The 21278-nt window shown below is 53.0% G+C and overlaps 1 protein-coding gene across 3 annotated transcripts; it reads right to left on the reverse strand.

Annotated features, from left to right (window-relative positions):
- Positions 1-415: 415 nt before the first annotated feature.
- XIRP1 (xin actin binding repeat containing 1) lies at positions 416-9551 on the reverse strand. Of its 3 annotated transcripts, none has more exons than XM_065884986.1 (3): positions 9406-9543; positions 3216-6558; positions 416-2788 (listed from the first exon to the last, which is right to left on the reverse strand). In XM_065884986.1, the coding sequence occupies exons 2-3, from the start codon at positions 6552-6554 to the stop codon at positions 2780-2782; spliced, it is 3348 nt and encodes a 1115-aa protein (XP_065741058.1). In that variant the 5' UTR covers positions 6555-6558; positions 9406-9543; the 3' UTR covers positions 416-2779. The 3 variants fall into 3 exon arrangements, with proteins under 3 accessions (XP_065741058.1, XP_065741057.1, XP_065741056.1); XM_065884985.1 differs by having other exon boundaries at positions 416-3036; positions 3079-6558; XM_065884984.1 differs by having other exon boundaries at positions 416-6558; positions 9406-9551.
- Between the last annotated feature and the right edge of the window lie 11727 nt (positions 9552-21278).

A 21278-nucleotide genomic window follows, 5' to 3' on the forward strand; every position in this document is an offset into this window, starting at 1 on the left:
TGCCCTCCCCTTCCCAGGAACCTCTGCTCTAAACATTGCACCTGGCCTGACCAGGAGGAAGGTGGCCTAGCAGTCTTGGCCACTGGAGTTCTCCTGGCTGTGGCCCTCCCTCCTTCCCGGCCTGACTGGGCCATTCTTCCACTCTGGGGCAGGATTCTGTTCAGATTCCACTCCAGGGTGGTGTCCAAGGTAGAGGGCAGCAGTGTATGTATGTGTTGGGGCATGGGGAGCAAGGAGAATGGGGGATGGGCAGGCCTTTCTGGTTCCCAACCAAGATGGTAGAAGAAGGGGTGGCTTTTCAGAGCTTTCTAACACTGCTGTTGCCAGGAACACAGGGCACCTGGAGGTGTGGCTGTTTTTCCCCTACAGTGAGAATCCAGACTCTGGGACAGATGCACAGTTAGACACAGAGAGGAGGGAATAAAACTTGGGTTTATTCAGACTGTGTCCTTCCCATTTGGGGTACAGAGTCAGGGGCATTGGGGGTGGAGAGAACCTTTGGCTTCTAGGGACATTGGTGATCGCCGACCTTTTCTGTATGACCTTTGTACTGCCAGGATGACTCGCTGAATGAGAGAGATGGTAATGAAGGGGCCCTTCTGGGGCCCTAGCCAATCTGAAACAGAGACCAGTGCAGCTGGCCCTGTCCTCTCCAGAAATTAAGGAGCAGAAGACTAAGAACATTTGACTTGTATTAAAAGAAATGAAGGCTGAAGGTCACTCATGGGGCTCCGTCTCAGGCAGTGGCGTGCATACTCACTCGTGTTGGCACGCGGGCTAGGCCTGTGAGAGGAGCGTGTGTGCCTGTATAGATTACATCCTCCGCGAGCAGCTGTGAGCCCCCATCCAGCTCCTGGGCTTGGGCTACTCAGAGAGGCTTCTTTCCACTTTTCTTTCCCCCCTTTGGCAAGAACTGATGAAAAGGAAACTTTCCACAAGTCTCAGAAGATGCCCTTTCTTTTTGGTCCTTGCCTCATCTGTGCAGGAGGTAGGCACCCACCTCCGTCCCAGGGCCCTGGGGATGGGTGGGAGGCTGTGGTGGGAGGTGGAGGGGCTCACTGGGCAGCTGGCTGGGAGTGGCTGCAGGGCACACACATCTTCCCAGCTTCTGCCAGGCCTGCGCTGAGCCCGGCTGGACTGTGCAGGAACTGCCTCATCAAGGGGGAGGCGTGGAGCCCGAGGTGGGGGCCTGGGCCCCTGGGCAGCTCTGTGGGCTCGGTGACCGTGGTGGGGGAGGTGAGCACTGAGGGCCTGCACTGGTCCACCCTCTCATATTGCTCGGTCACTGTTCTTGTGGCTCCATAGTGCTGGGAGCCACCGGGCCCAGTCTGCAGCTCCAGAACACTTTTCTGCTGCCTGGTGGGCAGGGGGCTGACTGAGGCAGGGGCATGCTGGGGCTGTCCGGAGCACTGGGTGGCTTCTTTCTTCCTGGCCTTGTCCCAGACATCTTTCTGGTGGGGCTGAGCATGGCCCACATCCTGGGGGAGGTGTGTGCTTCTCACTGAGACCTTGGGGCTGCACCTGGGGCTGAGAGCCTCCAGAAGCTTCCTAGTGGCCGACTCGATGGAGATAAAGGTTGGGGAGGAGGGTGAATCTCTGCTGGGAGGTAACACTCGAGGGAGGCTTGACTCTTCTCTCATGGTCTCCAGCCTCCGAGTAGAAGGGGTGGTTGGGGCTGCTTGACTTCTGGCCTCAGTGTGATTTCTGACCTTGGCCTGAACCTGGACCTCAGTGTGGCATGTAACCTCAGGTTGACTCCTGACCTCCTGGCCTGGGCAGTTGGGCCTGACTCTACTGCTGTCTGTGACACTGACCTTGTGGGCACTGTGGTCCTTTAGAGGTCCCTGGGAATGGCCTCTGGTGTTAGTCCCAGGCTGGAGGCTAGACATGGAGCTGAGGGCCTTGTGCACGGCCTCCTCGATGTCCAGCAGCCTGGCCAGGGTCTGTTCCTTCAGCCGGGCCACCTCCGTGCTGACCCTTGTCAGCTCCCCAAAGGCCTGCTCCACTGAGGCCTCGGGCTTGTTGGGGGCAGCAGGAGCTGGAGGAGCCCCTCTCAGCTGGGGCACAGCCTCAAAGAGCCTCCTCAATGCCCGCACGTCCACAGTGCTTTTGGCCTCCTTCTCCAGTGCTTGCACCTGGCTCAGGAGGCCCTGGAGCTCTTGCTGGCTTCCCTGCAGAATCTTGGAGCTCTCAGGGACCCCTTGCTGGGAACCGTCTGTGCACTTCTTTCCTGAGGGGCTGGGGCCCTGCTGTGGTGAGGTGGGGTCACTGCTGAGAGCTGAGAGCTTGAGGGGCTCAGGGCTCTGGTCGTTGCTGCCCGCAGCCTGACTTTTGGTGGGCCTGGGGGCCACAGTGCTGGAGTCATGCTGGGGGCTGTGCTGGCTCTGTCCAGTGGAGCATCCAGCCGGCGATACTCGGCCCTGGCCTGCAGTGGTGGGGACCTTGGTTGGCCGAAGGTCATGGTCAGCTGTACCAGTCTCACCTTGTCTGTATTTTCCTTGCCCCACCTCCTTAGAGGAGCTGGGAGACAGGGCTGAGGGCTTGGGCAGCCAGTGAGGCGGGGGGATCTGGCTTAGGTGTGCAGGTTTGGGGGGCAGCTGGGGCTTCTTCCTTGGGTGCGTGGTGGGCTCCAGTTTTGGAGTTTTTGTCTGTGAATCCCCAAGGCTTCTCTGGCCAGCAGGGCTGCTGTGGGACTGGAGAAGGGGGTCCTGCGTGGGCTCAGAGGCCTGCTGGATGGAATTCTCATCATGGCCGGCTTGGGCTGGGAAGTCAGGTCCCGTCACAGCAGCTGGGAGAGGAGGAGGAGGCGGAACAGAGGCATTATGGGAGTGCAGGCTGGCACCTGCAGCCTGAGGCCCAGAGGCCAGAGTGTGGGGGGCTAAAGGGACAGCCTTCAGGGTGGTCTCTGCAGCTTGGAGGACCCCTGGGCCGAGTCCTGCCATCACCTTCTCTGGAGGTCCCCAGGCCTTCTGTGTGTGGCTCCCAGGCTCCTCTTGCCCAGGCCCGAGACTCTGACCTGGGCCTTCCAGGAGTGGGCTGGGAGCCTGAGACGGGAGCGCAGTCTCCCTGCCCCTTGGCAAGGCTCCTCTCTCAGAAAGCCAGACACCCCCCGGTAGGTCAAAGGTCCTGATGGGGTGAGCAGTGTAAATGCCATCCTGAATAGTCACCCACCCCCTAGGCAGCCCTCCAGGCAGTGCTTTCTGTTCCCCACTGACCTTTCTGGGGGCTGCTGGGATCCTGGGGTCACCTCCAGCCAGAGGCCTGGTGTTGCTCTGGGCAGTCCCAGTGGCTGTGGCCGGTACTTGCAGAAGACTATCCTGGGAGGGCATAGAGGCGGCTCCAGGGGTGGGGCCCTGCTTGTGCTTGCTCAGAACTTGCTGGTGCAGGCTTTGGGCTTCGGCTGTTGCCATTCGCAGACTCTGGAGGTTTGGGGACCTGGGCCCCAGGGGCATAGTCGTGGCTCCATCTGACTTTCCCAAAGCTTCCATCGCTTTCTGCCCAGTGCACCTGCTTTCCTGCTTTTCTTCCCCAGCCAGAGGGACTGCCTTTCCAATGGCCTGTGGGGGGCAGGGGGTGGCCCCCGGCCCTCTCAGATGCCCCATCCCCATGCTGGGGTCCAGTGGGGGAACATGGATGATGCTCTCAGTCAGGGGCAGCCTCTGGGCCCCCTCGCTGGCTGGCACTGGACTTGAGTCAGCCGGTGGCTCCCACCGCAGACTGTGCAGGCCACTCAGGTCTCCTTTGTCTATGCAGCTGGCCAGCAGCTGCACACTGCTCCTCTCGGGGGCCCTGCTGGTTAGCCGGGGCTGCAGAGAGTAGGCGGTCAGTGCCACTAGGCCCTGCTCTGTCTCCTGCATCACTAGCCCAGTCCTCGCCATCGAGGTCCCGAGGCCACAAGCCAGCAACTGCTGGAACTCAGGGTCCATGTCTTCGACCTTCCAGCTGCTGCCTGGTGCTGGCAGCTTCAGTGGCTTGAGGCGAAACTGGCCCACTGGGTCCTCCTGCACCAGCAGCCCCTGCTGGTCCACGTCTGGCCGGCGCAGCACTTGGCGGACGATCCTGGGAAGCTCGCCAGACACCAGCTCCTCCTTCCGAACGTGGGGGCTGCCCTGCCCTGGGCCTGGGAGCACGTACTTGGCAAGGCAGAGCTCCCCTGGCCCTCGGGCCTCCATGATGATGCCTCCGTGGTGCAGGATGCCAGGCGTGGCATGCAGAGTCCGCAGGGTCCCCTCAGTTGCAGTCTGTTGCCTCTCCCACACCCTGTTGCCTGAGGGGCCCATGGGCTGCTCTTCCTGGAGATTGCCCCCGTGGATGCTGTCAGCTGCCAGGGAGCCCATGGGGCAATTCTCAAAGAGCCAGGTGAACTTGTGCACAGAGCCTGCTGGGATGGGCTCAGGGATTACCCTGGATCCCTGGTTTTCCCTCTTGCCTGCCTCCAGGGCCTGGAAAACCTCCTTCTGACGAGACACCTGCCCTGAGGGGATGTCCACTCTGCTGCAGTATCGCACAGGCCCCCTTCTGCAGGGATGGCCTGAGGCCTGCAGAGGCTCAGTCTCAAAGACGTATCTGTCTGTTTGTCTTTCCCCAGCCTGGACCTGGCTGACCTCAAGGTGCTGCTCCCTGGAGCTTTCTGGTCTGTCTGGGGGTTGGGGCGTGAACATCCAGGTGCAGGACCGTGCCTTGGCCTTGGGTGTGGGATCTGTGACCTCTGACCCCTGCTTCTCACCCAACTCACTCATTGGACATGTCTCGAACAACCAGCGGATGGTCTGCACATCGCCCTTGGGGGATGCTTCAAGCTGAGGGCCTCCCTGAGGCTTTCCTTCTTCTTCCTGTCGTTCCTGCTGCTCCCGTTGGTGGATTACCTCCAGGGGCTGGGTCTCAAAGAGCCACCGGGCAGTGCCCACGTCTCCAGCCACCACTTCCTGCCGGGTGATGCCCCGCACCACGTCGACGGTACTGGGGTTTTGGCCTAGTTGGTCTAGGGGCTGTGTCTCAAACATCCACCTGTAACCCTGTACATCACCTCCGACTACATGCTCTCTGCTGACAGAGGTCAGGGCATGGAGGTGGCCTTTGCCATCCTGCATGGCATACACCGGGGACCCTATATCCTGGGACTGCCCAGCAGAATCAGTTCCTTCTGCTCTGCTTATGCTCCCATGGGCCGAAGCTTCACCCTGCCTGATGCTGTCCAGGGGTAGGGTCTCAAAAAGGTTCTTAAAGGTCTTCACGTCTCCCTTCACCCCATCCCTCTGGGGAGCACTCTGAGAGAGGCACAGTGCTGAGGAACCATCACTGGATAGACGCTCGTACATGAACCGCTCACCCTCCTGGGGTCCCACCCGCTGCAGGTGACCCACTTGGACCTTGTCTCTAAGTGTATCCAGGGGCTGCATCTCAAATAGCCACAGGGTGGAGCGGACATCACCGGGGACCACTTCCTCTTTGGGTGGCGCCTCTGGTCCAGCCTCCTCTTCCCCCTTTAGAGTGTCTAGTGCTCGGGTCTCAAACAAATGCCGCTGCTGCTGAACGTCTGGACCAGGAGGGATAAGATCTGGGGATGGCTGGAAGTCCTTCTCGTCCACCAAGATCTCCCGGATGGCATCCAGGGGCTGTGTCTCAAAGATCCAGCGAGTTGCACTGACGTCGGGCCTGGCCGCCTCCTCCAGAGAGATCCCCCGGATCACCCGCACCTGGCTGGGGTCCCGGTTGATGGCATCCAGAGGCTGTGTTTCGAAGAGCCAACGGGCAGACCTCACCGCGTTGCTTTGGATCTCCTCCCGGCAGGCGGCCTTGACCTCGTGGATGGCTCCCTCTGCGTCCTGGATGGCACACAGCGGCTCTGTTTGGAACAGCTTCACCGTCTTCTTTACATCGCCCTTCAGCTCCTGGATCTCTGAGTGCAGCTCCAAGGGGCTCTGCTCCTGGATGGAGGGGCGGGAGCCCAGGCGGTCCAGTGGCCGCGTCTCAAAGAGCATCCTGGTACCCTGGACATCTCCACTGGCTGCAGGCTCCCTCACTGTAGCTGCCGGTGCCTCAGCATGGCCCGTCAGCTCATCCAGTGGCTTTGTCTCAAACAGCCAGCGGGCTGCATGGACGTCCCCTCCAGATGGCCGAGGTCCGGCTGGCTCCTGGTCTGTGCTGTTGGCAAAGGAGCCTTCCTCAAACTTGCGGGAGGTGGCCTGGACATTGCCGCCGGGCACGGGCTCCTTGGCAGGTGGCCTCTCATGGTCCCCAATGGCGTCCAGCCGCCAGTTCTCAAAGATCCAGCGCATGCACTGGACATCACCCTCAGTGGGCTCTTCGGAACCCAGGATCTCAGCCAAGTCTTCAGCCACAGCCTCAGCCAGATTCTTGCGGAGCTCGGGGTGGATGTGCTTGTAGAGGCGGCGGAGCTCGCTGGCTTGCCGCTGCTGGTGGAACTTGGAGAAGGACTCCTTGGGTGGCGGCAGTGGCAGATCCTCCAGAGCAGGTGGTGGAGGGAGGGGCAGGTCCTCTGTAGCTGCCACTGGGATGCTTGGGGTGGGAGCCACCTGTTGAGCGTCGGCCATCCTTCTGAGGAGAGGGGACAGAGATGAGGATGGGGTGGGGGGCTTTAGGTGGGATGGGGCTGGTTGCTGGGAGAAATGGCAGGGAGCAGGGCCCAGGGGCAGAGTAGCCCTGCTGTGGCATGTGCTTAGAGACCTCCTCCCTTTCCAGACCTCGCCTGGGTCTCACCCTGCCACCTGCATGGTTGATATATGACAAGTCTTGAGTTTAATGCACATGGAGCCATCCATCAGGGTGCTTCCCCAGAATCACCTGGGTTGCTAGGGAGCAAACAGGGCACTGCGGGCTTTGAAGCTGTCCTTCAGCCAAGGGATGCCCAAACCTCCACTGGGAAAATTGGACGTGCCCGTCCTTGCCTGCCTTTGCCAAAATCAGTTTTTCCCTGGAAGACTCTCAGGTGAGTGGCCTGTGGGAATTCTGATTTAAGGGGTCCCAGTCAGGGGGAGGCAGTTCCCTAAACTGGTAACTATTTTCCATGGAGAGAAATAGTCATCAGTTATGTTTCCTTTCGTAACACCAGAGGGCGCACTTGTCACTTTCATGGGGGAGGGGGGCAAGGGGGGTGGCCTGCCCAGCTCCACTCACCCTTCCCAGGCCAGGGAGGCAAAGCGGGGGCCAGCAGCCCGAGCTACAGCGGAAGTAGCGAGGTTGAGTGAGGGTTCACCAGGTATCTCATGGTTAGGCAGAGCCTGATTCTGAATCCTAGTTAGGGGTTTTCTGTGCCAAGACTCAGAAAATCTGAGCTAGAGCGACCTCAAGGATCTTCTGGCCCAACCACTGTTACTTAAAGAAGAGGCCTAGAGTCAGATCTTGGCGAATGAGGGGCAGGCAGTGCTGGCTTGGAGTTCCTAGACCCTATAGGTAGGGCGTGTGAAGCTTTCTTAGTGGCCGTGGTGTCCCTCTGTTCCCCGGAAGGCACCCCAGGAGAGTGTGAGGGTGACACCCACAGGGAGGGGAGGCAGTGCGACCAAGGGCCTTCTTGCAGAGATAGCCCCGCCCCTCACTCGTGGATCCTCATCCCCAGTTGTGTGCAACCCGAATCTCCTGTGCTCCTCTTCTTTCTCCCTCTTCATGCCCATCAGCTTCCACAAAGACCCCTCCCATCCCTGCCCCCCAAGGCCTCCCACCGCTCAAGCCCTTCTCTGGTCTCTGTCCTCGGTGTCTTATCTGTCTTGTGACAGGTGTACTAACAGTCCCCAGAGGCCAGTAGGGAAAGTATGAGAAGCACGTTCCCCCTCTTACTGCCCCTGACCCACTGCTCTGCTCCGCACTCGGTGCTAAATATAGCCGAGGTCCTGGCCTCAGCACAGCAGCCCTGCGCTGGGGAGAGGTCAGGCTCAGCCAGTGGGACCCTGGGAGCCTGGGCCCACCTCATCTCCTTCTCTGCCCTGGGCTCCCTGATCCTGCCTCCTGAGCTGGTGTCAGGCCGCTGGCCTACAGCATGACCAGTGCTAGAACCCTCTCCTGGCCGAAGCGACCTGGGGCTGGGGGAAGGACTTTCTTCTCACGGCTGCCTCGGAAGGGGGGAAACTGAGCCTTGTGTGCCCCACCCCACCCCGACTTGTCCACCAAAGGCATCCGAGCCCCAAGGAGTGTGACGTCTAAAGCCGGCAGCCCGAGTCTCATTACCTGCTCCGGGTGCTTCCTTTAGTCTCCGAGTTCTCATGAGGACCCTCTGCCACAGGCAGACCTCAACTGTCCCCACCTCCTCACTGTCCTGTCACCAGGGTGGCCTGAGCAGATGGTATGTACAGGCCACCAGCTCCACCCTATCCCCACCCCCAGGAATCTCCAGAATTCCTACTATGGTCACAAGTTGTCAGCATCGCAAAGTCCAGAGATGGCAGACCTGAGGACCCGCAGAGGTCACTGAGCCCAACCCCCTCACTGTTCAGACAGGGAAACAGGCCCCAAGAGGGGAAGGAGGTGACCCAGGAGGCTCTTCCAGGTGGTAGCAAGGCCTTCCCACCATGGTTCTTGAGGGCAGGGACAGGGGCGGGGTGAGGGCAGACTTCAGAACTGGGACAAGACTTAGGGCAGGGCCTGAGCCTCAGTGGGTGTCCCTGAGCTCGGCCTCCCAGGGCTGGGCCGGCCTCTCAGGGAGACCCCTACTTTTGCTTCCAGGTCTGCTCTTTCTTGGCCCGGCACCTCCACACATCTCTACATCTGGACAGACTCAGATCTGGTTGCCCTACCTTGCGCCGCCACCCACCCCACCCCAGATCTTCCCCAAGGGCTTTCCAACTGGGCAAGTCGATGGCCTGCATCCCACCCCAGGCCCTAGGCCATGATTTGTGGGGAGCTGGGCTCAGGCCAGCCCTGGGGAGACATTCCCGGTCCAGATATGCCAAGACTTTCACCCGCAGCAGCTGGGCACCGGGCTTGTCCTACCAGTGCAGAGTCGGGCCCACTTACCCCCCTCCAGCCTCCATGTTCTCCCCCGCCTCTGTCCTTTCTTCCAGACACTGGGCCTAGCTGAGGCTTTCCTGGGAAGAAGCCCTGAAGCCTGAGGAGCTCCATACCTGTATTTTAAAAATTGCAACCCCAGGCCATTTCCTCCCGCAAGCCTTTCTGGATTATGCCAGGCTGGCTGGAACCTGCCCCTCTGCAGGCCTCAGGCCTGTGGCAGACACTCTGGGACCCCCCGTGGAGCTCACGATAACTCTCTCTTAACTTCTTCTTGGAATCTTTCTATCAGACCCCTCCACTCACCTGCCTCCAGATGCACGCCCCTCACCCTCCTTCCCCCACCCAGAGCTGCCCCTCATACATGCTACCCTGAGAGGATCCAGGGGGTGTCCCAGCCTGGAGATCCAGCCCTGCCGTGGAGAGACAAAGGGGTGGGTTACTCACCCGAGGGTCCTGCTTGGCTGATGGGGGTTTGGGGTCTGTGGCAGGTGCGGCCTAAGGGGCTGTTGTTCCTCTCGTTTGGGGCTGGTCTTGCTCTGCCGGCTCTGTCAGATGCCTTCTCGCTGCCCTGGCTCCAGGTCTCTGTCCCCTGCCAGCCCCAGCAGCTGCCTTTATCTGGCTGGTTAGGGGGTGGGCCAAGGTGGGGGCGGGTGGGGGGAGGCTCAGTTCAGAGTATGAAGTGGTTCCGTTATTTTTAGGGCTTGTGGAAGTTAACTGGTCTGTCCTGGGAATCAGTTACATGTCCTTTCTGTTGGGGAGGGAAAGAGGAGTGGGGAGGGGAGAGCTTCATTCATCCCGGTCTGATCTGAGGATTGGGGTCAGTGACTCAGCCATGGAGTGTGGTACAGGTATCCCACACTGTTTTGAAGGCATGAATAAGGAGGGGCATCTGACACCTGAGTGGCCCAGCTCCCACCTCCGTACTCCAGACCAGCCTCTGACTATTCCTGACATGTGCTGTGCGTCCACCTTGCCACGAGACTGGAGGCCCCCTGAGGGCAGGCCTGGGGCTCTCCTCCTCAGTTCCTGGCCTGGAAACCCCTGAGAGTAAGGCCCAGCACTCCTTCTCCCCGACTTCCTCTGCACTAGATTTCCCCTCTCTCTTCTATCCCTCCACAGCACAGGTATATTTGGCCCTGAGCACACGCAGCTGGATCTGGGGGAAAGACATCTGTGTTTCCAGGCCTCAGTTCTTCACTGGGTCCCTGATTTATCAGGGAATTCCACAGCGTGGTTCTGTGGTGTTCACAGCAGATTAACTGGGTCCTTGTTTATTTTCAGGCTCTTGCCTCTGACTCAGGGCCCAGGCTTTCTGGGAAGGGAGGGGAGGGGAGGGGAGGGGAGGGGCGGCACACGGGGAGCTGACTCTGGGGTTATTTCTGACCCTGGAGTCATTAGCTTCCCAGTCACAGAAGGATTGGGGGGTGGGTCACGCCCGCCCCCTCCTTTTCTGCCCAGAGTCCAAGGGGCTTAGTAGGCTCAAGAGATCTTGGCATTTTGGCGTGGAAGGGCGGTGTGGTAAGGGGCATCAGGGGACCACGCAGAGCACACGTGAAGGAGGCATTTTGCCCGGGCTCCGTGTTGCAGGCCCTGCAGGTGCGTTCTGTTACCTGGCAGAACAGGATCTTCTGACATCCGGCATGCCCTCTGGTGCCAGGGAGTGACACCAGGCACTGCTCACTCTTTCCATTGAGTCAATGTCAGGCAGGCAGTGTTGGCCTGGGGGAGGGGAGAGGGGCATCTGGAAGCCCCCATCCCTGGCCTCTTCCCTCTTGCTGCTTTCCCTGCCCCTCCTCTTACTCCGTGGACTCCTGGCTCTCCCTGGAAAGAGCAGGGAGACGTGCGTCCTCTCAGACCAAGGAAAGAGGAGCCTCAGTGCCTGCCTTCTAGAGTGGTTTTGAGACTTGAATGAATTCACGTATGAGAAGGTTTTGTGAGAGCGCTTAGCACATGGCATGTGCTATGGAAGGGCCTGCTGTTACTACATAAGGCGTAAGAAAAGCACCTAGAGGGAACCCACTTTTGTACTCACCACAAGTGTGATAACTCATGGTGGAAATTTCTTAGGTCTCAATATTAAGAAAGGCTTTTTATGACCACCTGATTTTTTTTTTTTGTTTTCTGTTTTTTTAAAATTTATTTTTAGTTTTGGCTGCATTGGGTCTTTGTTGCTGCTCGCAGGCTTTCTCTAGTGTGTCAAGCGGGGGCTACTCTCTGTTGTGGTGCACGGACTTCTCATTGCAGTGGCTTCTCTTGTTGCGGAGCACGGGCTCTAGGCACACAGGCTTCAGTAGTTGTAGCACATGGGCTCAGTAGTTGTGGCTCGCGGGCTCTAGAGTGCAGGCTCAGTAGTTGTGGCACACGGGCTTGGTTGCTCCACAGCATGTGGGATCTTCCTGGACCAGGGCTCGAACCTGTGTCCCCTGCATTGGCAGGTGGATTCTTAACCACTGCGCCACCAGGGAAGTCCCAGTGTTTCCCTCTTTGCCTTGGCTCTGAGGAAGCTCAGAGCTACAATTTTTAGTCTTCTAGCAAGTAGACTTTGTGGGCTGTATCCTGTGTAATGAGGGTAAACAACTGTCCTTGTTGCCCATCTGAGGGGTTTCCCAGAACAAGGAACTTTCAGTTTTAAAACTGAGAAAGTTCAAAGAAAACCAGGATGAGCTGATCACCCTATGTGTAATGATCTAACAGTATCACATCATCAGGGTGTCAGTGACAAGGCCGTTAAGGCAATGAACCAGGCATTATTTATCAGAATATCTTTGGTGGAGATGCTGTGAATTTATCTTTTTAAGCCCCCTCATATCATTTGGGGAACGAGGCTGGGAATAAATAATTACACTGAGGTTGAATGGCTGTGCTTATTAATTGATCTCTGTCAAAAGGCAGAGGGGCCCTGGGGGAGGGGGTAGGAGGGAAGGGTGTCGTTTTCCAGTGATTACAGCCCCCCTTCTGGAGCTTACTGCTTTCCAGTCTTGAGGGCACATTCCTCTGTCAGTCCATTCCTGTAAGTGAGTGGGGCTCTGCTAAAGTTGGGGATTAGTCAGAAGTTCATGCCTATCTCCCAGGAGAACTGGTACTCAGGCAGAGCTCAGAGTGAGCAGCTGGCAGTAGACTCACCAGAAGTTTCAGGAGAGTCAGAATGCAGGAATGGTTAAGAGCCAGACTGCCTAAATTTGAATCCTATCTGTGATACTTACTAGCTGTGTGACCTTGGCAAGTTACTTACCCTCTCTGTTCTCAGTTTCCTCACCTATAAAATGGGCATAATAATAGTGTATACCTCAGAAGGTTGCTGTGAGGAATACACATTTATTACACATACACACACACACACACACACAACACATTTGCAACAGTGCCCAGCATATATAAGCTAAATTAATGAGTAAGCTCCATATATCTTCCCCTGGATCCTCGCCACCCCCAGCTTTCCCAGGTCCCAGATCCCAGATCCCAGTGTGTCCTTTTGGTCCAAAGACGAGTGCCCTTCAAAGCACTGGCTGGCAGTCCTGGCTTCCCTCCAGCTGGGAAGCAGACACGGTGTCAAGGCACAGCTCTGGGCAGGCCAGCCTGGGTCCTTTCCAGGGCTGCAGGAGACAGGTCGGCTCAGCCTCTTGACAAAATCATCTGAACCTGGAGAAGGCACTTCCTGCTCTGCTTGGGGGTCAGCTCAAAGCTGGACAGATTTGAGGGCACAGTCTCTACCCTCCTCGCATAGGAATGTCATGGCTGTGGCATGAGGGGCAGCGAGGTGTGGTTTCTGAGTGTGAGATCTGGTGTCAGACTGCTGGTATCAAATCACCAGCCTGTCTCTTCCTATTTATACGACCTCTGAGAGTCTTCCAGCTGTCTGTGTTCTAGTGTCTTCGTTTGGGATCTTCCAATAGCAGAGCCTGATAGGAGCATTTGGGTGCAAGTGGTTTCACTGGGAGGGGAGGAAGGTGGTGAGGGAGTAAAGAAGCGAGGAGGGGAAGGAAAGCAGATTACTTCTGGGGACAGCTGAGACTGGATACCACTGGGGACCCTCTGGGAGCTGGTGTAGAACACGCCTCACCCAGGGTGAGGAAGCTGGGGTATTTATCCACCCTTCCTCACCCCACTGGTTGAGGGCTGGTCCCAGAAGCGCTAGCTACCCTGGACTTCCGGTCCGCCCCTCAGGCAGAGAGATGCACATGTTTGAGGTTAGGACTCTGTGAGCCTGTACAGGGACTGCGCACTGAAGCTGCAAGTGACCCCTGGGAGATGTGAGGGATCCGGGGGCACTAGCTGCGTCTGCTACATTAACTTCTCCCACCTGTGAGATAATAATGTGCCTATGTCATGCAGTTGCTTTGAAGATTTAGGCCAGTGCTGCCCGGTAGAAAAACAATGCAAGCCACATAAGGCATTTAAAAATTTCTAGTAGCCACATTGTAAAAAGAAAAAGAAAAAAGAAAAAAGTGACGTTAATTTTAATATTATATTTTATCTGACTCAAATTTCCAAAATTATTAATGAGATATTTTTACATTCTTTATTTTGAATTGAACCTTCCAAATCCAGTGTATATTTTTTTCCTTTGAAATAGACTTTGGTTTTTTTGGAGCAGTTTTTAGGTTTGCAGCGAAATTGAGCGCAAAGTACAGAGTTCTCATAGATCCCCCTGCCCCCACACAGTGCACAGCCTCCTTCATTATCAACATCCCCACCAGATGGTACATTTGTTACCATCGATGAACCTACATTGACACATCATTGTCACTCAAAGTCCATAGTTTACATTAGAGTTCATTTTTGGTGTTGTACATTCTGTGGGCTTGGACAAATGTATAATGACGTGTATCCATCATTATGGAATCATTCAGCGTGGTTTCACTGCCCTAAAAGTCCTCTGTGCTCTGCCTATTCATCCCTCCCTCCCCTCTAACCCCTGGCAACCACTGATCTTTTTGCTGTTTCCATAGTTTTGTCTTTCAAAAAATGTCATATAGTTAGAATCATATAGTACATAGCCTTTTTGGATTACCTTCTTTCACTTAGTAGTATGCATTTAAGGTTCTTTCATGACTTTTCAGGGCTTAATAATATTCCACTGGCTGGATGTAGCACAGTTTATTGATTTACCTACTGAAGGATGTCTTGGTTGCTTCCAAGTTTTGACAATTATGAATAAATTTGCAGTAAACATCTGTGTGTAGGTTTTTGTGTAGACATCCGTTTTTGACTCCTTTGGGTAAATACCAAGGAGTATGCTTGGTGGATGGAATGGTAAGAGTATGTTTAGTTTTGTAAGATACAGCCAAACTGTCTTCCAAAGTGGCTGTACCAGTTTTGCCTTCCCACCAGTAATGAATGAGAGTTTGTGTGGCTCCACATCCTTGCCAACATTTGGTGTTGTCAATGTTCTGGACTTTGGCCATTTCTATAGGCATGCAGGGATATCTCATTGTTTTAATTTGCATTTTCCTGATGATATATGATGTGGAGCATCTTTTCATATGCTTATTTGCCATCTGTGTATCTTCTTTGATGAGATGTCTGTCAAGGTCTTTGACTCATTTTAAAAATTGGGTTGTTTGTTTTCTTATTGCTGAGTTTTAAGAGTTCTTTGTATATTTTGGATAACAGTCCTTTATCTGATATGCCTTTTGCAAATATATTCTCCCAGTCTGTGCCTCATCTTCTGATTCTTTTGACATTGTCTTTCATACAGCAGAACTTTTTAATTTGAATTCTGTCACCAACCTGAATGAGCTTGGAACAGAAGTTTGATTTCCAGATGAGGACTAGTTTCAGCCTTAGGATTCCCTGAGCAGAGAAGCCAGCCCTGCTGTGCCAGACTTCTGACCTACAAAACTAGGCTAACAAATGGGTATTGTTTAAGCCACTGAGTTTGTGGTATTTTGCCACACAGCTACAGAAAACTAATAGAGAATGGAAACTGGAGCAGTTGAGGGAGGGAGGGCAGGAGACCATGTCTGTCCACTTGTAACATAGCCCAGCCAGCTCAGAGCTTGGCCCAAGCATTCTCTACTGAGTGGCTGGCTAGGGGATCCTAGGCAGTGGTGCTTAGTACCCCCAGGTCACCACCAGAGAGCTTCAGAGCATCCCCAAATCAAGAAATCCTGGTTAAGAAAGAAGTCAGAGCAGGAAGAGCCCAGAGTCTTTCCTTCCTCACATTTTACACTTGGGGAAACTGAGGCTTGCAGCAGAGCCTGGATGCTTTGGAGTGAAAGGAGCAGGTTTCAGACCGTCCTCCTTTGGTTCCTCATCTCCACCACTTCCCAGCTCTACAACCTTGGACAAGTTATGTTAGTGCTCTGAGCCTCAGGTTCCGTGTCTGTACAGTGGGTATGAGATGCTTTAGATATAGGCAGATGAAAGAAAGGTATTCCAGGCAGAGGGAAGAGAATGGGCAGAGGCACAGAGGTGTGCATGGTGTGACTTGAGGGCAGGGTGGATGGGCAGAGGGTGGAGGTTGGTCTTGGGTGGCAGGCAGGGCTAATCTATGGATGCCAGGCAAGGAGTTTAGGCCCCATCCTGAAGTGTTTTAACCAGGGGCAATTTGGGTCATAGGAGGCTGGTGATGAAGGCCTGTCATAGTGGCCCAGGTTCTGAATGATGAAGATGTTAATGGTGGCAGAGAGGAGGGGAGGAGGGGCTGGTCCGAGGGATGCCGAGGGCATAGACTAGACAAGACCTAAAAGAGCTAAAAGATGCCTGAGTGCCTGGTGCTTGGTTTGAGGGAGCAGACTGACAACTATTCAGTGGACTCGGCTGTGAGGGGAAGGAGCGCTCAGGTGTGGTCCCCAGCCTTCTGTCTTGGGGAAGTGAGTGGGTGGGGGTGCCATTCCCTAGGCTGGGTGATGGGCGTGAGGGGAAGGGCAGGGAGGTTGGCAGAGAGGGGAGACCACAGCTTGACTTCGGACAAGATGGGCGTGAGGTGCAGGGTCTCCAGGCAGAGCCCGTCTTCAGGGGCTGGATGAACGGATCTGGAGGTGGGAGAGAAGACTGGGCTGGTGACAGAGACCTGGTGGGCCACTTGTGTGCAGGCGGGAATCGAGGCTTTGAGGGAGGTGGTCTCCCAGGAGTCTGTGAGGAGAAGTGGGCTCAGGACAGCCCTGGGGAAGGTGGACTGTAGAGAGGTAGCAGAGGAGAAGCAGCAGCCAGGGAGGCAGGGGAAAATCCGGGGAGGAGTTAGTTAATGGAAGATGCTGAGGGAAGGACGTACTTAGAGGAGGGAAGAGATTGACAGTGTACAGTGCTGTACAGAGTGAGATATGGAGGGGAAGGGGTTGCTGGACTCCACGAGGGTGCCCTTGAAGACTTTGGCCAGAGCAGCCACAGTGCAGTGGAGGAAGCCACACCAGGCTGCAGAGGGTTGAGCGGGGCTCGGGGTGAGCATGTGGAGATCAGAGAGACAGAATTCTGGTAAATAACTCCTCTGGTCTTCACGGTTCTTACTGGTCAAATGGGAATCGACATAGGAGTCAGGGTTGTTGTTAAAACCCAAACCAATCAGCCATCAGGAAAGCGCCCTGTAAACTGAGAAAGGTGATGGCAAGAGATGGGTGCATCCTTCCAAAGGCAGATGGGGAAATGGAATGTTGGAAATGGCTGGCAAGGTCCCCAGTGACCAGAAGGTGGCAGCACCTCATCAAGTGACACTTCATCTCAGAAGTCCAGGCACTGCATTTCGTCATTTCATTTATTTATTCTATAAGAATTTTTTGCACAGCTACTATGTGCTGGGCTCTGAGTTATGCACTGGAGAATTTATCTACCTATCTAACTACCTATCTTTCTAGAGCTCCTCACAGAGCCTGCATTTTTGTTAAAGAGGCAGATTACACAAATAAGTGAATTATTCTCATAACTGTCAATCAACCCTCTTTATCAACAAAGCTTTTATCTTCTCCAAGTTGCAGGAGAAACTTTCTAGAATGTGTGACATATATTCCTTCCTCTTTGAACAAAAGGTACTAACAAAACTTGAGTTCATTTACTGGGTCCACCACTCTGATGTGTTTGCTTATTCATGGGACAGATTGGATGTATTTTCCAAAGATGGCTAGTCCAGTATCTCCCATCCTATATGAATTCCTTATACTGCAAATGTGACATTCCTCCAGTTTGAGAGAAAGCAGTCTCTGTGCCATCCCCTAGAATCCAGGTGAGTAGAAAGGATACTTTATGACTTCTGAGGTTGGGTCATTAGAGACAGTCCAGCTTCCACCTTTATCTCTTCTCCTGCCCTACTTCTGAACTTAAGAGTCTGGAAGGGTCAGAACACTTGAAGGGCAAACTGGGCAGCAGGGGAGGTGAGCTGGTGGGGCCCCAGCAGGCTGCCCTGGTTCAGCTTGGAAACTCAGTGGGGAAGGGAGGTGTGGCTGGCTTCCTCACTATTCCCTCTCCCTATTCTCAGCCCTCTTTACCCTTCACCGGTTCACGATGTCACTCCAGCCTCATTTAGGGTGACGGGAGGAGAGGGAGGAGAGATACAGGTGCAGAAAAAGTGTGGTGGTGCCTTCTGGGGGGCAGTCAGATGCTGGCTCTTCCTCTCGTGGGCTGCTCAGCATTGGAGACATCACCTGAGGGTGCACCATCCCCTGATCAGGGTGACACAACCTCAGGTCGACTCTGTGACCTGTCTCTATCTGCCCTGCCGGTGGGGCTCACAGCAGACCTTAGTGGCCCGCTTCACACTTGCACCCCAGTCAGCTCCAGGGAATTCAGGCCATGCTCCCTTGAAGCCCCCCTATCAGACTTGAGGCGGAAGGAAGAACAGCCCTTTCCTTCAAGAAACCCTCTTGGGAGTTCCCTGGCGGTCCAATGGTTAGGACTCCATACTTCCACTGCAGGGGGCACGGGTTCAATCCCTGGCTGGGGAACTAAGATCCCGCATGGTTTTGCACCTGTACGGATTCAAAATTCAGCTCAGCGGCATGAGGATTCTTTTAAAATAATCTTTTATTTTAATTATTTATTTATTTTATTTATATATTTTAATATTTATTTATATTATCTATAATTTTTTATTGGGGTATAATTGCTTTACAATGGTGTGTTAGTTTCTGCATTATAACAAAGTGAATCAGCTATACATATACATATATCCCCATATCTCTTCCCTCTTATGTCTCCCTCCCTCCCACCCTCCCTATCCCACCCCTCTAGGTGGTCACAAAGCATGGAGCTGATCTCCCTGTGCTATGCGGCTGCTTCCCACTAGCTATCTGTTTTACATTTGGTAGTGTGTATATGTCCATGCCACTCTCTCACTTCGTCCCAGCTTACCCTTCCCTCTCCCCGTGTCCTCAAGTCCATTCTCTATGTCTGTGTCTTTATTCCTGTCCTGCCCCTGTGGTTCTTCAGAAACTTTTTTTTTTTTTTTAGATTCCATATATATGTGTTAGTATACGGTATTTGTTTTTCTCTTTCTGACTTACTTCACTCTGTATGACAGACTCTAGTTCCATCCACTACAAATAACTCAGTTTCGTTTCTTTTTATGGCTGAGTAATATTCCAGTGTATATATGAGCCACATCTTTATCCATTCATCTGTCGATGGACACTTAGGTTGCTTCCATGTCCTGGCGATTGTAAATAGTGTTGCAATGTACATTGTGGTACATGTCTCTCTTTTTGTTTTTTGCGGTACGCGGGCCTCTCACGAACCTGTGTCCCCTGCATCGGCAGGCGGACTCTCAACCACTGCGCCACCAGGGAAGCCCACGTCTCTTTTTGAATTATGGTTTTCTCAGGGTATATGCCCAGTAGTGGGGTTGCTGGGTCGCATGGTAGTTCTATTTTTAGTTTTTTGAGGAACCTCCATACTGTTCTCCATAGTGGCTGTATCAATTTATATTCCCACCAACAGTGCAAGACGGTTACCTTTTCTCCACACCCTCTCCAGCATTTATTGTTGGTAGATTTTTTGATGATGGCCATTCTGACTGGTGTGAGGTGATACCTCATTGTAGTTTTGATTTGCATTTCTCTAATGATTAGTGATGTTGAGCATCCTTTCATGTGTTTGTTGGGAATCTGTATTTGGAGAAATGTCTAGTTAGGTCTTCTGCCCATTTTTGGATTGGGTTGTTTGTTTTTTTGATATTGAGCTGCATGAGCTGCTTGTATATTTTGGAGATTAATCCTTTGTTAGTTGCTGAGCTAAAAACATCTGAACAAACAGCAGTCACAGAAAAAAACCTGATCTCAACTTCTTTTGTAGATTTAAGCAGGACCTCCTGGAAAATACAGTTGGTATAAATTCTCTCTGGCAGGTTTACAGCCAGAAGGGAGACTAACCACTATCACAGGGATGAGTAATTGCTTAAACAAACTTTATCTGAAACTGTCCTACCTTCCATTTATTCTTCCACAGAAGACCTTTCTCCCTCCTTTCTAGTCGTTAAGTGGGTTTATAAACCTTTATCTTTGGATGTCCAGGGAGCCAATTCATCTGAAGCCTCTCTGGTAAATAAACTTGGTCTTCTCTCCTGTTAATCTGTCTTTTGTTAGTTAATTCACAGGCCCCCCACCACTGAACCTAAGCTGGTAGAGGGAAATTTTTTCCTCCCAACACATTCTTCTTTGACAAGAGTATGGGTGACTGTGTAAGATTTTCTATCTTGTCCTGGAGTGTGTCCTCTTGCTCTGCCAATGTCACTGTATAGCAAAGTGTTCACTCCTTCTCTCCCTCCCTCTCTCCCATGCGTGTTAATTGGACTAGAAGAAGGGATGGGGAAAAAAAGAACATATAAGAGAGGATACCACTAAATTTATTACTTATTTATACAAATAATTGTACCTCCAGTTTAGTCACCGACAGTGAAGGGCTCATGTGCGCTCGGGAGCAGCTGCACAAAAGGAATACTTTCTTGGTTCCGAAGCAATAATGGCTAGGAAAGTGGGTGAATGACACTTGTTTTCATTCAGTCTGGTCTAATTGTATTTGAGTGGAATGTAAAATGTTACCGGGTGGCTGATTACATAGTGACTGGACCAAAAAAAAAAAAAAAAAATCAACATCTTCTGTATTAGTCAGCTGGGCTGCCATAATGGAATACCATGGACTAGGTGGCTTAAACAACAGGAATTGATTTCTCACGGTTCTGGAGGCTGAAAGTCCAAGATCAAGGCATCTGCTGATTTGGTTCTTTGGTGAAAGCCACCTCCTAGGTTGCAAATGTCCACCTTCTCCCTGTGTCCTCACATGGTGCGGGGGAGAGAGAGAAAGAGAGCTCTGGTCTCCCTACCTCTTCTTATAGGGACACTAATCCTATCAATGGGGTTCCATCCTCATGACCTCATCTAAATGGAAACACCTCCAAATACCATCACATTGGGGTTAGGTCTTCAACATACGAATTTGGGGAGACACAAACCTTAGGCTATAACAACTTCTCTACAAAGAAATACTAACCAGTCAAAAAGTATTATAATGAATCCAATGCAAAATGTTTGTGTTGATATGTGTCATTTTTGTTTTTCTTCCTGTTGTCTTTTGTTGGATCTTGTTAGATGTCAAACCCACCTTCTCATTCTCAGGTGCTCCTGCTCCCACCTGAGACTTACATGTTGAGTACTCTGACAGGAGAATCAGGTGTAGAAAAAATTCCGTGTTTTAGTAGATAACTATGCACCATCTGCAACATACCTTTCTGGGTCTTCAGGTTCTAGCCCTGTTCATTTTTGTCCCCATTTGCAATTCATCTCAACATTCCTTTACCATATAAATTTGTGCTGTTTTGAGCTTTCCTTAGAATCGGTTATAACATCTGCCTGGTTTTCTCAGATCATACGAGTAAAATAAACTCCTCAACATGCGTTCATTTTTACTTCTGTAATGAGAGTCATGGTTTTACCTTCTGAAAAGTATCTTTTAACACAGGGAAGCCTCTGGGGGGAGAGGTGGAAGGACTTAGCTTCTAAAGAAGAACTGCCTGAATCTCTGAGCCTGTGTCTTCCTGATCTCAGGTCATGGCCACCCATCCTTCTAGATGCTCCAGTCTCCAAACATTGAGGTCATTCTTTTTTATTTTTATTTCTCTTATTGAAGTATAGTTGATTTACAATGTTATGCCAATCTCTGCTGTACAGCAAAGTGACTCAGTTATACACATACAGACATTCTTTTTTTTATATTCTTTTCCATTATGGTTTATCACAGGATATTGAATATAGTTCCCTGTGCTATACAGTAGGACCTTGTTGTTTATCCATCCTATATGTAATAGTTTACATCTGCTAATCCCACACTCCCAGTCCTTCCCTCCCCCTTGGCAACCACAAATCTGTTCTCTATGTCTGTGAGTCTGTTTCTGT

This window comes from Phocoena phocoena, chromosome 10, assembly GCF_963924675.1.
Source record: "Phocoena phocoena chromosome 10, mPhoPho1.1, whole genome shotgun sequence".
NCBI classification, from domain to species: domain Eukaryota; kingdom Metazoa; phylum Chordata; class Mammalia; order Artiodactyla; family Phocoenidae; genus Phocoena; species Phocoena phocoena.

Bases quoted from the DNA above. Each gene is read 5' to 3' on its own strand.
- XIRP1 (XM_065884984.1), bottom strand. From the start codon at position 6,554: ATGGCCGACGCTCAACAGGTGGCTCCCACCCCAAGCATCCCAGTGGCA.